This window comes from Onthophagus taurus, chromosome 2 (assembly GCF_036711975.1).
Source record: "Onthophagus taurus isolate NC chromosome 2, IU_Otau_3.0, whole genome shotgun sequence".
NCBI lineage: Eukaryota > Metazoa > Arthropoda > Insecta > Coleoptera > Scarabaeidae > Onthophagus > Onthophagus taurus.
The window spans coordinates 21,966,929-21,986,119 of record NC_091967.1 but is presented as its reverse complement, the minus strand read 5'-3'; the positions used below and the strand labels follow the sequence as shown (position 1 = coordinate 21,986,119).

The 19,191-nt window shown below is 35.3% G+C and overlaps 1 protein-coding gene across 2 annotated transcripts in view; it reads right to left on the bottom strand.

Annotated features, from left to right (window-relative positions):
- Positions 1-5,154: 5,154 nt before the first annotated feature.
- Positions 5,155-19,191, bottom strand: part of LOC111426396 (Krueppel-like factor 7) — a 264,191-nt gene continuing 250,154 nt past the window's right edge. For both annotated transcript variants that reach the window (XM_023060899.2, XM_023060908.2), the window contains exon 3: positions 5,155-12,593. In XM_023060899.2, coding sequence (XP_022916667.1) covers positions 12,418-12,593 — 176 coding nt within the window. In that variant the 3' untranslated portion in view covers positions 5,155-12,417. The remainder of the gene's footprint in view (positions 12,594-19,191) is intronic.

Here is a 19,191-nt window from a genome sequence, read left to right as displayed (position 1 = left end):
TTCTTGCTATAAACTTCTGCACCGCTTTGAACCTACAGAAGGGACAGAAAGGTGCATCCATAAACATTTTCACAGACAGTCGGGCCGCCTTAAAGGCAATTCAGGCCTACACGTGTGACACTGATCAGAGAATGTACCAGCAACCTGAGAGAACTCGCTAGGGGCAATGATGTTACCCGTTGGTGGGTTCCAGGTCACAGCAACGTTGAGGGCAATGAGAAGGCGGACAAGCTGGCCAGAAAGGCAGCGAACACGCCCTTCATTGGACCCCAACCTGGTTGTGGACTACAAAAAAGCCACCTAAAACAAATAATCAACAGTTGGGAAGTCTCAAAGGTAGCCTTACGCTGGAAATAGACTATATATAGAATATATTCGCAGAATAGACGACCTATATCGCAACAGAAAAAAAGACCTATTTAAGCTAGTAAATGCTAGACAAATAACAGAAGAAGTGGCTATATGGTACACAAATTTACCAACTACTACGGCACTTATTAACGATCGCTTACCAGAACTAACCTGTGAAGAGGAAAGCGGAGATGATGAGTAAGATTGTTTCTTGTGTGTGCATCATATATGCTTTGTTAAGAATACTTAATCATTTTGAATTTGAAAACGTAAGTTTCATTATTTTCCTATGTACGTATTCTTTAATGGCAGGCAAAACACACTAACTGTATTTTTGTTCATAACTACAAAGTTTTATTAAAATACCACAAAAAAACCGTATCCTCATGTGATTTATATTATTGTTTATAATTATATTCGATTTTGCAATAAATTTAACTCCAATGGGATTTATGTACCAAAAAAGTAACAAATCTTTGGTTTTCTCTATTGCATAAATATAGTACTTAGTGAGTTGTTCCTGTCACTCCACAATATCCACTAAAACATCTTGTTTAATTATATACCAATTCAGATTAACTGCGATAAATTTTATTTTAAAATTAAAAAAAATTGATTAACGCTTAAAAGCAAAATCGTGTGCTTAAATTTATACAGTTATTAACTATATTTTAAACACTTCTCATAACTAAATTAATTATTGAATTGAATAAAAAGAATAATAAATGGTATTTTGTGAATTATGTAGTTGGTTAAAATTACATCAATGAGATTTTACGCAATCGAACTTTATTAAAATTTAATTTAATGGTATTCGATTCGTATTATATTCAGTTTGAAATTTTCGGATCGTCAGTTTCTCATTTCGGGTTACTATTACCTTTGACCCATTTACGTCTTGAAGCGAATATTTGAAATAGCCACTCGATGCGGCTTCCTCGACCTTACCAATTGAATTTTGACCATCGCAGTTCCTGATTTCTAGTATTAAATGATTAAAGATCTTTACTTGCCTACTAATCCTTAGAATACCCGGGTTTCACTTAATTCCAACAACAATTTCTCATTGTTTGATTGAAAATTGAAACTTTTCCATAAAGAACAAAATGTATGATTTCGATAAACTTTCGGTTTGTTCGCAATTAATTTATGAGGGATTAGTTCAGTTATACGTTCGTACATGTTATTAGGGGATACCTTTGGCTTTTTTAAACTCTTTGTACGGTCCGCTAGAATTTTAATCAAAGCGTTGACTGGGTGCGCTTGTTTTTTAATTATCCGTCCGTTTGCGGAGGAATTAATTACGTCCATGAAGGGTATATTTTTATTTTCAACGGTAGCGAAATTTTTTGAATGCCAATTGATTACGATTCAAAATAGATTGTGGCTTTCGGTTTTCAACTCATTGTCTCGTTACCATCACCTCACATATGGATATTTCATTTAAGTTACATTACACCATTATACTGCTTTATATCACATTAATACTGCTTTTACCCGACTCAATTTGATTTTATAATTTGATATTATGCGTGCAGCTAAACACACATGCGATACGAGTTGTTATTAAATGCATGGGTGGTGCCTGTGTGTAAAACATTTAGTGACATCTATGAAAAAATTTGTAGTTGTGAGCTATGCTAAAATTAAGAAATCCAATTATTAGGTTTAGATCATGGTGTACAGCGTCTTATAGAAACAATTAATGATTGTATAAACCAAGCATCATCTCCCAAAGGTAAACCGCAGTTTGATAAATGATAAATTTGAGATACTTTGGGTAAAACATATTCACTCAAACTGTAACCGTATCCGATGACATTCGAACTTCTTGAAAAAGAAATAACGTTACATTTGATAGGATTAAGTGTCATAAAATTGTCATTGCAATAGAGTTGTAGTGCATTAATGTCACGCTGCATTCTCGAGCAGTCGAGTAGAGAGGAAATTCGTACAAACAATTTCATATCATCTGCATACATTAAGCACTGGAAGTGTTTTATAACTGTGAAAATGTTATTGATGTAAATATTAAAAAGAAGGGGGGCAAGAGGGCTTCCTTGAGGTACGCCTGAAGGGACGGACATTATATCAGAATAATATTCATTAATAGATACTACCTGAGTTCTACCACGCATATAAGAAGCAATCAATCGCAACAAATAGTTATCATTTCCCATTATCTGTAGCTTTGACAACAGGAGGTTGTGATCAACGCGACCGAAAGTCTTACTGAAGTCAGTGTATATGGCATCCACTTGAATTCCTTGATCAAGAGAAGAAAAAATAATCACTGTACTCGAACAAGTTACTCTCAACCGAGTGATCCGCAAAAAAGCCGTGTTGTCTAGCATCAATTTTATTTTTCGTAAAAAAAAATAGTCGTTTATAAATTAGTTTTTCAAAAATTTTACTCAAAACAGATAATAAAGATATTGACAGGTCGCCTTTTGAAGCATCAATTCCTCCCAGTGCCTCCTCAACCTCCATCTGATCAAAGCACCGTTCGCTTTCTGCACTATTGAAGTCGGTCGTGACACCAGACACCGCACCAGCTCGAGGGACTGTAACACAGAGTGAAATAAATCAGCAAACAACGAACAGATAGATCGAGGATCGGAAGCGGTGTTGTTATCCAAATAAACCACCGACGGTATATTATTATTGCCCTTTCTTCGTTTTATAAATGACCAAAAATGCTTGGGATTGTACGTTATATTTGTTTCTGCGCATCTAATATAATTTTTATAATAACGGTCAATAAGGAATTTTGCTCGCCCTCTCAACAGAGAAAAGGTAAGATAATCAACATAATTTCCATAGCGCTTCCATTTCCTGTGCGCCTTCATCTTTTCATTAATCACCCGCACAGCACTGAACGTAAACCACACAGGAAAACCACTCACTCGCTCTTGCATTTTGGGAACATGGTTGTCAATGCCTTCACGCAAGTGAGCGTAAAATGTTTCTACAGAACCATCAACATCGTCGCCCTTCAACTCTCTTTCCCAGTTAAAATGTGAATTAAGTAAGTCAAATTTTGCTTTTCTGTAGTTATAACAAGCGGGTAAGTTATATTTAAGATTTGGAGGTGCGATTACTGTGCAGGAAAACTCTAAAGTACTGTGAGATATGTCCTTCACAACACTCCATGATTAAATTTATCACGGAAACGGAAACGGAAACAGATGGGGGCATGGAACTGGCAGTGGATCAAAAGAAGATAGATCCGAATAGGTACCTGCAGGCTTCATCCCATCACCACCCACAACAGAAGAAGATTAATGCCTTATTCCAGCGAACAGACAGGCTATGTGACAAACAAAACGTAAAGAAAGAAGAGAAATTCCTACAAGATGTACGACAGAAGAACGGCTATACGATGAGGGATATACAACGAGCCACCAAATCACGCAAACAGCAGGATCACTCGGTAAGTACCACACCAGCCCGATTTATCTGCCTTCCTTATGTTTCACGTGTGACTAAGCGAATTGCGAGATGCCTGAAATGAATGATATCGTGGTACGATACGTTACGGTCAGCAAAATACTGAACGCTCTTCCGATAACTAAAGACAAACTGACCCTCTCGACCACTTCCGGCGTTTTTGATCCATCTGTGAACGTGCAAATATCTGCCTAAACCAGAGAATTTTCGTTTACGATCCAGGACTGCCGTTTAAGCAGTACAATCTGGTATTGAGCATTAATCACTGATAGTGATCCCGCCAAATCTGACGGCATTGACAGCACAATATCAGTGTTTATAATGACTTCCGCAGCCCATTGGTAGAACATGTCGGAACAGTTTTGAGCATATTGCTTAAATCTGTAAATGGTTGTTTTAGCCACTTTCTCTATATGCAAATCCAAAGAAGATAGGCCAAGCAGAACATCCATTGCTAGAGTTGGCTAGAGCTTGTTTATATCGCTCCCACCTAATGCCTAAGCCAGGTTAAAAAGCCTCCGTACCTGTTGTCTTTCGGAGCTAAGAGATTCGTTTCGACTGCTACTGTGGTAAGCTGAACGAACTGCCACAGAGATCTGCTCCGTGACTAATTCAAACTGATCACAGTTCCTAAAGGTAGCAATGACACTAGTTAGGTTATCTGCAACTCTTGAACAGATCCCAATTAGTGCTATTACGGTACATACCGTCCGATTTCATCCCTAGGTCAATTTTAAATTGAGTATGTCTATGATATGAACAAAACGGTTCAGAGGATACTCTCCATGAGGTTATCTTTGAGTTTAATATGATTGAGCTGAACGTAATGTCAAGTACCTCTGCTCTATTTGGCATTGGAATAACATGAATAGAGAAGACGGCTGGGAACTCAGCCACACATGGAAGATACTAGTTAGATCATCAAAACCCTTTCTACCAGGATTTGATAAAAACAACTTAGCTGACAATTTAGTTGACTTAGTTGTCAAACTTTAACCAATTTCGTTACGTCGGACTTGTTTCTGAAGAAGATTGCAACATGGCATCCGAAGCGTTAAACATTTTTTCAAAAAACGCTCGGCTTAACCTGAAAGTTGCTAGTTCTAGGTCTAGTGATAGTGCTAGTGTTAGTTTTAGTTTAACAAAATTACGTGTATTTCAAAACATATATTTTTATGTGAATCAAAATGGGGTAAAATAAATTTTACTTACCGTGTATATTTAACTCTGCAGTTCAGTTATTATTTTATTAATTTTTTTTTTATTATCAAAGGTAGCTTAAAATTTTTTTTATATTTCGATCAAAAATGATAATTAAAATTAAATTGAAAAGGGATTAAAAAATAAAACACATTTAATACTTAACAGGAACGTACGTTTATTTTTGCACTGAGCAGAATGCAAGCTAGCGTACGAATTCTCGCCGACTGATGATTTTTCTGTATGACGCACATTTAAGATTAACTTTTTTTTCTTCACAAAGAGAAAAACAAATATTTCAAATAGAAACTTCGAGAAAAAGAGACGCAACCGTGGAAAATGATGACCTCCAGGGTCACATCTTTTTGCATCGTCCCCGAAAACGTCTCGTTTTCCCGTTACACGTAGATGCTTTTTTTACATATATTAATAAGACTTTAAAAACTTTAAAAATAAATTATATACACGCTACAAAAATTTCTTTACATAGAATTCTGTTTCTTTTTTTGGTATGTTAACACTCCATTTCCGTTTACTTATCCTCAACTACATCGTATCACCCCGTTTATCCCAAACTTTGATTTTAAAAATTTTGATTTTTTTGAAAAGCCATTATCAAAGTTTGGTCTTTTTCGTTTTTTTTAAGATATATTTACAATCGCTGAATTCCATCGATTTAATTAATCAAAATATATATATTACTATAAAGACTTGAAATTTAAAAAGATAAAAACATCTTTATTAATTTTTTTTACATATACATCAACTTTTTAATTTTTACGTTTTTCTTAAATTTTTTTGGTATGTTCGCCAACAACTCTTCCCGTACCGAACCGACCTCTATCGGAGTCGGCGAGATGTAAACCGAAGGAAAAAAAGTAAGTAAAAAGATAAACACATGGAGCCCGTGGCGAGTATACACCGATTAGTTCTCGTTTTCTAGTTTTGAAAAAAACTTATATGGCACCGACGCGGTCGCTTTAATAACGGTGTAAACGCGCCTTTCGCCCCACCACATTTATAACAATAATTTGGGAGACGACACGTAATTAATAACATTTAGGCTGAAGACAATCAACTTGTCGATCTCTATAAGAAACAGTTTCGTTTTTTTTACGTTCTTCTTCATCCTTCGTACCTCTTTTTTTCTCGTAACAAAATCGCGTCGATTTGATCACTTCTAGACTATTGCGGAGTTCGGGGAATAGAAAAATTGTAGAAAAAATCAATTCCTTCTTCGTCAAAGTCCAATTGTACCTCAGTATAAAATTTTTTTTATTTCAAAACGACGCGGTTCGATTACAATCGTGCGACTTTTTTTTTAAGCGAACGAAAAGATATATTTAGCAAGTAAATCTAAAAAAAGATAGGAGAAACGCGTTAGAAATTATTATTAGATGTTAATTTTGACTAGGATTTTGTTTAAATATTTTGTTCTTTACTTTTTAGGCATCGAATAAACCTGTAAGTACGCTATTAACAGGTACTCTTTTACGTATATTATTTTAGTTTTAAAATAAAAATTGTTAAAGATTTTATATGTATATCAAGGCCGAAAAGTTATTTTTAAGATAAATCGTTGCCGAGGTATACATTACATTTTTTAGGCAACCGCATAAATTTCTACGTTTCATTTTAGTCATCACTAAAAATCAGTTTTAGATGGGGAAACATGATTCAGAATAAAACGTTGTATTTATAAAACTTACAGATATAAAAATTGACAAGATGGAAACTTGTTATAGAAACACATTTAATAAATTGAGAATATTTCTCAATATTAGTATTGAGAAGTTGAGGCAAAAGAAAACTATCACAAACTTCAATGAACATAACACATCACGTGGAAATTTTGCATTATAAAGTGCGATATTTGGCTTAGGTACACGACAGATTTCAATAAGTTAAGAATGCATGATTTTACGTTTAATAGCTTTCTAAACGCATGAATGCGATATGATAATTAGGGGTTGGTAAGAAATGGGGTGTAAGTGTTGGGATGAAGAAAATTGATGGGAAGGTCTTGATGCCCGGCTTGTAAAGGGTTTAAATGCTGAGCAGAGATCCTTCTAACCCAAACCTCTGCACCCCCTAGACAGCATTCTACGCAGCGGAAATGGTCACATATAGCAGAGAGAGAGTAGTTGGGAAAGGATGTCTACGGAAAGTGAAATGTGTTTTTATAAAGGTAAAGTGAGGTTAATTGAGAATAAGGGGATGTGGAGGTGATTTATGTGGACTGCTGGAAACGAAACGAACAGAGGTAGCATTTAAGTTGAGTGAATGGAAAAAAAAATAGAATTGGGAAAGTTTGGCTTTATTGGATGGGCGACAAAAATTTGGTTAAACGATGAATTGCGAAAATGAGTTGGTTGTAAAAGGAAATATTGTGAGGAAGATGCGTAAAGATAAATCAGTTAAAATGGAATGCAGCTTAATATTCAGTGGAAAATAAACGATTGCAAGAAATGATGTAAATGTAAATAGAATGAGAAACGCGAAAAGGAGAGGTCTCATATGACGTGGAATTACGACTGGGTAGATAAACACGGTAAAACTGTTTTTGAACCTGGGGGAATGACTCGAGGAGATTTCGCTTGATGAATACGGATAGAGATTGTGTGTGTACGAAGTAGATGACGACAATGGGGAGGAAGTAATTTTTGATAGAGGGGCAATCTAGAAGGAGGGCAATAACGCAATTATTTTTATCCTTGTCGTTCAATAATTACTGTCTTTGACTTATATGCCTATAATTTAACAGGAAGCAGAAATTATCTTAACCACTTAAAGACAAAACTTTTGTTGTATTTTTGGATTATTTAATTTTAATAAATTATATCTCACAAACGAATCGAGATTTTTCGAAACGGATTTCTGCATTAAAAAGAATACTTTTATTAATAATTTCTGAAAGATTCAAAAAAGTTAGTTATATAAATCGATTTTTCGTTATTTTTTAATGTATGAATCTCTGGCACTCAGCAAAATGTATGTTTTACGTTATATGTTATAGAGGCATGAATAAATGATTGTAGTGCGATTCCTACTGCTTTTTTGTTGATTTTTTTATGAACGAATTAACTACAGATTAAACATCAGGCAAAATTTGGAAACTTTTTCACTAATTTCAACTTTTATTGAATATCTTATGAAACTCTATTTGCCTATCAAAAAACAATAAAGGTATGACATTGGGGGTGGTTTTGTTAGATGGTGGATTACATCGTTTGGCGAAAAGGTTCGGTAAAAAATGATGAAGTTGAGAACACTGAAAAAAATAAATGGATTGAATATGGGAAGAGAGAGAAGTGATGGTACTTTGGTATTTTCTTTTGTACAGGATGAATCGAAAGTTATGTCTAATCTCTGAACTAGAGATATCAAACAATAAATTATGATGCTTTATCCCAAGTTGCTTTATACCAATATTTCTTAGAAGATTTGCATTAGGAGACGCTATTTTTTATCCATGGAATTGTAGTCAAGAAATGTTTGAAATCTGATAAAGAATTTAGTTTTATGTAAAATAATGGTAGTGCTTCCCTATCGTATGTCTTAATAAGATCTCTACATATTACGAAGATTTCATTGTCAATAAACATATATCCAAGAATTTCAATGGAATTTGAAACATTAACTTGACTCTCAATTTTATATGATCGTTATTGGCCACGTTTTCATTAAATGTGGTATTAAAGTATAGTATATCATTTGTGATAACATTACAGGAAATAAACCCACAGTTATCATTCGTTGTTCCCATAAGAATTAAGTTAGGTTCACTTCTCTTGCGCAGAGTGATTCTGACATATTTTCCATAGAACTTGTAAGAATCTTAATGAAGCGTTCAAAATGCCGGGTGATGAAATCAATTTTGCACATGCAAGTATCTTATTTCTTGATGAATTGATGATTCTTGACGAAATTTACATAATAATCTGACATCAGAAATGTCTTATCTTTTTAATAGCCATTCATTCGACCATCATAACCTACGAATTCTTTAATTATACTGGCTGTTTTTTGGCAATTGAACCAACGTAAATTGATAGCAGTACTTCTTGAAGAGAATTTCTTCGATTATAAAAAATGTTACAATGGGAGCTGGGTTACAATAATAAGGAGTAAATGCGTTCTCTACGACCAAAGACGTGAAAGCATCAATTTTAATGTATCAATTTGATCTAAATCAATCTTCTAAACTAGCAACTTTGGTAATAAACCATATTGGGTTAAATTTTTGTTGCATATTAGATGATATTTTGGTGTCCAATATCTCCAATTCAAATTTTTCATACTTTCTGACTCACCCTGTTTATTTCTTATCTAGTACTTATGCTTAGGATTTTAATTGGTCACGATTTTTTGTTGTTGATTGATTAATTGGAATAATTTTTTTACCAAATGCCTCAAATCATGGATGGCATTATACAAAAAATTGATCGATTTGGAACGAGTGTTTGCGTGGGCAAAAATGTTTTTTCTTTCAAGTGTTCGAGGTTCTGCCCTCCTCGCAGAACTCAATCGCAGATGACTGGGGAAGAAATCAATCGAGGATGATATGCAAGTTTGTTCAGTCATTACGGTGTTTTAGTGAAGGGGAATCGTGCGTTTTTAACAAAGATATTTTTGGGGTGGTTAATCGATCGTTACTGCACAGCGTTGTTAAAAATGACTCAATCCGTGATAAAATTGATTTCTTTCTAGGAGGAAGGTGACTATCAAGCGTAAAGAAATGTAATCAACTAAGCATTTACGAAACTTTGTTTCATGACCGAGTTTCATCACTCTAAACACAACTTTTCAATAACAACTTTTCGATCACATCCTGATTTATTCCGTTCTCTGTTCAATACAGATAGAAGTAATATTTTCTTTCAATTTCTTTTTCGTCTCAACAAAAAAAATAAAAGTGCCTAGGCCTATATTTATTGATCGCTCCACCTTTCGGGAACTATTACAACTAATGCAAAATAACCGCGGGATATAAAATTATTATTTAAATTTTTACCAGTAGTATTGTTGCAAAATACTTAAAGATATCCAAATTTGTGCTTCATCCTATGTTTTAACCAATGGTTGTAGTAGTTAAGAATCGTTGTAGAAAAATCTTAAAAGTGAACACCCCTTCAGGGGAAGAAAATAATGCGACGATGGTCGTTATAACACTTTAATAACTAATTTTATTAATTGTCTTGTATATAAACCAAATATCGCAGCTTTAACGTAAGAAAATTCCATCTTTATTTCGTTTTGCCCAAAATTTTAAAAAAGTATTTTCCAGATTATCCGAACCATGTTTCTCCAATTTATCTCTTTATTTATATGATTTTAAAGATCAATTAAAAAAAACTTACTTATTTCAGGTTGCCTAAGAACGTACTCTTTTTTTCAAACATTATCACATTTAAACTTTAACAATAATTTTTGTTCTTATTTTAAATTTTGTTCGTAAATATTTTAAACTTAATTAAAATTTCTAACACATTTCTCTTGTGCAACAATAAAAAATTACAATAAAATTGAACATCAACACTCGCTCTAGCAAGTAAAAAAATCGATTATACACTAAATTCCATTTCTCTCTCTTCTTTTTCATTAATATATTACTCTGTAAACTACGACTAAGGAAGAACAATGAAACGAATTCTTTCGCACGCACACTCAAGCCAAAAAAAAAAAGAATAAAGGGCACACGCACAGCTGTTCTCAAATATTTTTACTCTTTACGGTTTTTTATTTCTTCGACCACGATTAAAAATCAAAATTAGAAGCATGCAACTATACAAAAACGCTCAAAAACGTTTTATTTTCTTCTTCTTCATTTATTTAAAGAACACTAAAGAGTTTCTCCTTTTCTTCTTATCACACACAGACATTCACTCTATATATAATATACCTAGACAACATGACGAGTAAAAATATATAGAATGCGGTAATAAGGAATGCGTATTTTTGTATTAATTTTTTTTATTTTGGGAAGCAGGCCGAATTTTTGGTTCCGCCTATTCGATCCACTTCGGTACATTTTTTCCCTAACATTTTTCTACCTAAAAAACGATTATACTAATTTTCAAAAATTTTCTAAACCATCCGAAGCGATTAACAGGTGGAACCGCGTGTACTTTGTACAAAAAGGGCCGTCGCAATTGCTGCTACGTTTTATCATTATTATTATTATTTTTTTTCATTTTAATTTACGTCGTTGCATTTTTGAAAAAAGTAGATTTTCATCCAAGGTCACTTTCTCAAAAATATAATTACCTATTTCTTTAATAATACTTTCAGTTTTATTATTTCGAAAAAACGCGCGTGTGTGTGTGTGTTTCGGGTATGTGTACATTTAAGACCTAAAATTCTAAATCCTTATATTTATTAGTTTTCTTGTATTTTTTTTTAATTTCTCTTAATTCTCCTCGATATTCCCATTGTGTATGTGTGTGTGTTTTTTCATTTTATTTTATTTTCTTTTTGATTCTTCGGGCTTACAGCCTATCGTAGCGCTTTCGGCACGTGCGCCAGCACAGTCTTTGTTTTAATACTTTTGACACATTCGTACGGTGACTATCTAAAGATGAAAACACAACGCAAGAGAAGAATCAGCTAGAAAAAAAAATGTTCGTCGCGACTCCTTCTTATCCATCTTTTTCAATTTTTATCAAACCATCATATTGCACACGTCACCATGGAAACAAAAGCGTATAGCCGCCGGTTGCAAAACCGTTATTGCTTTGTTTTCATCAAAAAGCATACCTTGTCCGACCCTCGTTTCGTACATGTATATAATTATCTATAAACATGTACGGTTAATTAATATTTGGATGTGCTCGACATCGGGTTTTACACTAATTTCTAATTAAGAGTAACTTGAACTCACTGACGCTTTATTGTCGTTTTGTTGTAATTTGCGAAATTTATTGTTTTCAATTATACAGAATGTTCTTGAAGTTGTAACAATAAATAAAGAACAAAGAAAATAGTTTTCATAATGTTCTTAATTTCAATATAAATAGAGCTTAGCGTTTTTTGTTTCCATAATCATATAGATATTGCACCATTTTGACTTGTATTTTTAATTCCCAATCAATAGATGGTAAGTTATAGAAGAAGAAGGTGAGAAGAACTCACGACGATAGTTTTATAACTACTAAAAAGGTCGATAATAAACACTCTTTCTCTCTAATATGTGTTATTTTATGTATGTAATCCGTTGTCGATCACAGGATTGAACATCACTGAGGAAAGTATCCTCGCTCTATATGTGTGAAAACAAGACGGAAACGAACCAGACAAAAACGAACGGACGATCGGCGTCCCGTCGCGCACGAGCAACGTCCACACACCCTCCTAAGAACTATGTACAAATCTATCGGTAACTTGGCAGTGGTTCGGCGATCGATTTAATTCGATCGCCTAATTGTGACGCTTCATGTGTAGGGCCAAGTGATCCGAACGACTGAAGCAACGATCGCAGTGGCGGCATTTGAACGGTTTCGCACCCGTGTGTTTACGGTAGTGACGGGTTAATTCGTCCGATCTCGCGAATCTCCACTCGCAACCCTCCCACGAACACTTGTAAGGTTTCTCGCCTGTAACATAAAGAGAAAAAGAATTAGTTTAGTTTCAGTTAAACGTACCGTTGGGTTTAAAGGAAACCTCATGTGTAGAGGAAATAGGAAGTAATTACGATGTGGGACAATTAAACGAGCCCACATAAACACCCAATTCCGGTTAAAATCCGGCGTCGTCGGCGAAAGGCCAAACAAAGAGGCCAATTTTTCATCCCCAAAATCTCTCCCTTACCCATTAATAACGCGACCCGGATCCGTCACGGGAACTCGACCCCCCGGCAACAAACCCCCCCGCGGATAATGCAGCCCCCGAGCATCACCCCACCCCTTGTGTCTCCTCCACCTCCCCGGACGTGTGCGTCGCGAGATTCGCACTAAACCCTGACGCCTGACTGATGGCGTCCATTTGGTGTCGCGCATTCTGAACAACCGCGCATAATGAAATCTCTCCGGACATTCGTAGGGGGCGGATAAAACCCCCTAACCCATTCCCATTTGCGATCCCCCTTTCCGCCCACGACTCAACTCTGAAGTTCGATATTGGGATTCCTGTGATGTTGATAAAATTCGGCAATATACCCGGGCGACAACGGCCGTTTTATTATCCTAGGGGATGTGCGAGCGTAAATCGCCGATTGTAAACAAGGGATGTTGGAAGAAGGGCATAATCCAGAAAGTAGCTCATTTGTTACGACCTGCTTTTTAATAAATTACTTCTTCTCGATCGAATAAGGCCGTAACAAAACAGAACCGTGGTACTTTGTGATCTTTAAGTTATTTCTAGGAATGATATAGAGTAAACATATTCAAAGTTAACCGCTATCTGAACATCGTAAAAGTTTAAATTTTCGCTTAGGTACTTATTGTCTTTGTTTTCGTCTCACTTGGTTTTAGTGATAAATGGATCTTCAAGTTTTAAAAGGATTTTGCTAGATATGGATATGAATGAATAGGAAAGAAGCTGTTACAGAATCATATAAGAGTAATAATAACAATAATTAAGGCAAAATTGATTGTGATTTTGCATGCGACATCAAAATGTGTCAAAATAATTTAGAAGAAACTGCTATTACTATTGAACCCGAGTGGTTTGACAATGCGTGGCCGTCTATCCAAATCATTTTCGCTTATGGCATACAACACAATCGCAAGTATGAATTTACAACATTAACGCAGTTCTATTGTAGATTTAATTTTGTCGGTGACAAACAAATATGATAGGCGTAAATACTCATCATGGCCTGAAATTGAGCAAATTACACTTCTGAAGTAGTTGGCAATATGCTTTCAAATAGGAATTAAATGTGTTATTTAACAAAAAGGTTGGTAAAGCACACCCACGATATTTTTGCAAAAGAGTATATACTAAATGTTCTTAAAAGTGTATTCAAAGTATTCTATTCTTGACGAATCAATCGACGTGATCTGATGTATCACCTGCTTTCTTGCATGTTCAAGGGCTGATGCCACTGATGTAAAGCAACCAACACGCAGGGAGGAAAGCAAACCGATCGTTATAATGAGATGTTCGTATTTGCGATATAACGAACTAGTTCGTTATAATGAATGATAATCGGTAGGCTCTAGGGGTATGTTTACGTAAATATATTAGCATCGACTGTGTAATAAGTTGAATATAATAAGTACGTTATAATAACATTTTAACATTTTTTTTTGAAAATAATCACTCATTTTTTGCCTCTGAATAGGCATTGTTCGTCTTAGGCATCATTTTACTCAGTCATTTTATTCGAAGAATCCATGAAATTTTCAGAAACATTCCCTTCTGAATCAACAAAACTTCTGAATCGTTGGATAACTAATAATATTTATGTTATCTTTGGATTGTATGGAGAGCGGCTAAAACTTCAGCTCTTGAAGGTGCTATTATATTAACTTCTTCTTCATCGTGTTTTCGTCTTCTTCTTTTTCTTCGGTTTCTTGGTCTACATTCACTACTGCCAAGTCTATGTCTACTGCTTCTGTAGTCGTTATCGTACCATCAATGCTGACGTAATCATTAAAACTAACCTGTATCAGTTGAACTGACAAGATTTGTTGATAATTGTCCCATTCCACATCAGCAAATTTAGCCTATCAATGAGTAAAGTATATAAGTAAAAGCTACTAACGAGCTACACCACGAATCTGACAACGCTCTTATCACTTGTAAAGTATTCCATTTTAGCTTTTCTTGGTTTGATTCTATTGCCAAAATTGCTGCTCTAACAAGTCGTTCACGATATCGTTTCTTCATAGCCGTAATTATGCCTTGATCAAGAGGTTGCAGTGCACTTGTTGTGTTAAAAAATGTAATATTAATGTCATAATTTATTTCTTAAGTGGCTGACAAAATTGCACAAGCATGTCAACTGCATAACAAAGTATTGCTATTGCTTGATGGTCACACAACATTTTTGTTGTCAAGAGTTTGTGATTTTGCTACAGTATATGGAATCATAACACTTTAATTACTAGGCACATGGTGACCGCTTTCACTATAATGCAGAGAATGAATTTGACCTGTATGGCATGTTTTGCAAACTTCTGAAATCCGTTTTAAAACTTCTAGCAGTGCTTATGATAACGATAACGACGTGCTATAGAACAAGAAACAATGACTTAAAGATTTATCCAATGATTTTGAACAAATATTAAAGAAAAGATCACCAAGTTTCTGCAAAAAGTAGAACCAGAAAAATAAAAAAGTGTGTGCTGGAGTTACTGCAAAGACTAGAACTTAGGAAACTAATTTCCTTAATTAGACCGATGACAAAATTTTTTTAGATTCATTTTTCAGTATTACTATATTTTTAAACTTAATAAATTATGTTAGTTTGAAAGTATACTTTGGGAGCTTCTTTTTCAGCTACTTAATTTTTACCAAAAGTTTTATGAATCTCTATATATCAAAAAACGTCGAAGTGGCCCTAATAAAACAACCTTCCCCTCTCACCTAAACAAATTGTATGGCGACAATAATATAATTTTGTATGCTTTGCCCCCACATACAACTTACATTATACAACCACCTGATGTGAATGCCTTTAGCTCCTTTGGCACAAGACATAGAGTTGTAACTTGCGTTAAATTAGACAATTTCCGACTTGAAAACCCACACCATCAACACAAAAAACAATATATTTTCTATTTGTATGAACTTTGTCACCACCTTTGACGTCACGGGGCTAAATGGATTAAAAACTGGCCGGAAGGTGACTGTCGGATACGACACTTCTAGAATTATCTCCAGCGTGCACAATTTGATTAGTTTAGCATGCTGAAATTAACTCTACCGTGTACGTTAAAGGTCTATTACTGTACCAAGGTTTTTTCTTCCATATTTCAATAGTAACATCTATTTAAGAGTATACTGCTAAAATCAGACCGAAATTCAAAATATTTACAAACTTATAGCACGTGGAAGAGAGTTTGTTATTTGAATAAAAAAGTGTATAAATGTCCTATGGATAGAAAGAAGACCGTATTGGAACAATTTTTGGAGTACAGCTTCTCTTTTGAAGTAAGTCGACATTGATATTTGTTCCTCGATGAGTTAACATCGTGTTTGAAATGGATCGAAAAGGAAGCTGCATAATAAATAGGCGTGCATCAAAAGGTGTTAAAAACACAAACCAACACAGTGTAGAAAAAGATACAAAATGTGTATAAAAAACTAGGTGTTATAACTAGTTTTGGGTATAAGTTTTAACTTGGTGTTAACAGATTTGCAATCACTGACCAAGCGAAAATTATGTAATAGTGAAATCGAGTTTTTCAAAAGCATGAATTTGGATATAATTTGAGCATAAAGTGCTTTTGCCCATAACGATTAATTGACTCTTGCTCGATGATCAAAAATGCGAATTCAATTTACAGACATTATGTTTTGATGATGCAATTGATTGGTGTTGGTATAAATATTTTTGTTATTTGATGGATTTAAGTAATGGTTCGCATTGTTACTTAATGCTGGATCATATAAGTAAAAACCGTATGTTAGATTGTTTTTAAAAAAACAGCACAAGAAGAAGTAATGGTGAAAACGAGAATTTTCTTCACTTATATTATCTTGATTTGACCATATCCAAGGTTAAATCAAGTATTTGCAAGGAATATCAACGTTGATAGGACAAGAAGAAACTATTTAGTTAAGTTAGTAAAGTTAAGTTATGGGCGTAATATGGACACACACTTGACAGCGGAAAAATCTTCAAAAACAGGAAAGAGCCAAAAGAAGCAGGCAGACTATCTCGAAACGATGCATATGTGGAAGGTGAAGATAATCAGACAGACATTTTGAATTCAATACCTTTACAAAACTTTGAAAGTCACTTATACTAGCTAGCATTTTTTTGAATAAATAGAAGAACTACAGGAAACTTACTATCAGCTGTCTATTCGGCGGCATAAGAAATATTAAAGATAAAGAAAACAGAAAAATGAAAAAAGAGTTGTAAGGACAGAGAAAAATCTAAAAAGTCATGAAATGCTGTGAATGTATCGACGAGCTTATTAGCGATATCGGAGCAAATAAAATGAATATCGACTGTGATCTGAGCACGAGGTACAACCTGATTTCTATGAAATTCACAAGACATAGTTACCAGAAAGTACAATGTAGGAATAAGTATTCGTTCTGCTCCTAATTTGGTCAAAAAGTTTTTGTTAAAAATTGAGTAAACTTGTTCAGCAGTTCTAGATTTCCAAAAGAAATTGTTTTGGGCTATCTTAAGTTAATAAGATGTCTTTAATTGTGCCTTTAATGTTTTCTTTTACGAGCTTATGAATTTAAAATTTGTTTCTTAAGTAGTCATAAGCGTGTTTACTCTAGTTATCGTAAAGAAATAATCGTGAAAAAATGTTAATCCAAAAGTAGAACGCATATTTATAGGTGTCCCAATTACCCCACCTTTGATATGCATATCGGATTGTGTGGTATACGGAAAACCAATTACTAACAGAAAATTACGTTCACCGAAAATATTAATGGTGAATTCGAAATTTGAATTTCAAAATACGAAAATGTTGGAAATGAGTGGCTTCGCGAGATGCCGTTTGGAGGATGCGACACCGTCGCGCGTGTTCCACATATTTAAAAAGGATGAAGCCCTTCGACAAATTTCCGACTCGCATGCAAATTTTCCGTATTATCATGTAAACAAGAATCCAATACGGGGCCGCACGAACGAAACCGAGAAAGAGCTCGGTGCACAATGAACATTTTAATAACGCCACGATCCAGTTTAATTTCGTTTTGGGCCGTAGAGGACCACATTAATATTCCTTTATCTTTATTTGTCGCGTTATCGTGCCCATAGCTTGGCAATTATAGTTGAAAGACGGAGCTGGTTTCGCGGCAGTAGCAGAAATTATCCGCCGCCAACGAAGACGTATTGTTTCGAAGGCAGACGGCGACGGTCGTCCTCGGGGCCTTTCATGTCGCGGACCGCCGGAGATACTACTTTGTAAGCGCTTTGAGTGGCTGCCCGTGTTTAATGAAACATGCTGAACATAGAAGAGACGTCGCATCGGTAGCTAGCTTCTCCCATTTCCGGGATATCTACAGTTTTCTCGTTGTCGTTTTATTACGTAAATTTTAATTAACTCATATTTTGAAACACTTTGAATTCGAAATTTAGACCGTAATACCTGCCGGAGGGTGGACTCGCCCAGAAGGGATACGAGAGACGAAGGGGTTGTGGGGAGTGGGAGAGACCATCGATTACCCTGGACGTTTTTGAATTACGAGGATAGCGCCGCAGGAAACGGATATGCACAGGAATTGGTATAAGGTATGTAGATGTGGACGCCGTTCATCTCGAACCCAGATGAGCCCCATCTGCATTGCTAAAGGGCTTCGACGTTACAACCGCCCACCGACGCCGCCACCGATTCCCAAACCGAACTCTCCTCCCCTTACTTCCACTCTTCCGACTCCCATCTCACCATCTCTCTATATGTATGTACAGCCACTTCGAATTCGGGAAATCCATTCCTTGTTATACTAGTTATGTTAAATCAAAGACCATTTGCAGTTTCTAAGTGTAAGTCGGTTTGTTATGACTCATTGTTCCAGCGTTCTCGTTCCCTCAAACCATTCTATTACCACGATTGTCGATGATTCTTGTTCGAAATTGCACCTACAGTTTTTTTTATCTATGGTAAGCTTTGTTATCGCTTTGTTCTAGTTTAAACCGATCTTCTATATACACAAGATTCCGTTGCCCTGTATCTGTTTATCCCAATTGATCCCAATGCGCGCTAGTGCAATCGCAGTGGGGACAAGAAACGGATAAATCTGGAAACGGCTGCAAAAAGATCTCGGCAACACCAATGTCGGCTTCCCGGGAAGCAGGGACGCGATTACTGGCGGAATCCCTAATGGATATCTGCCGGAGAGCTATCGAACGTCGTTACACACCCCGCTGGGCTCAGGATTGCGTGATTACTTAAACTTTGATCAATGGAGGGCGCGGAATGGTTCCGAAAACGCAATTACGACATCGAACGTTCTTTTTTACTCCTATTACGTTATTTAAAAATCAATAATATTTCAAAGAAAAAATTAATTAACAATTTTAAAATTTCGGCGCAGTAGCGCACGAATTCGAGA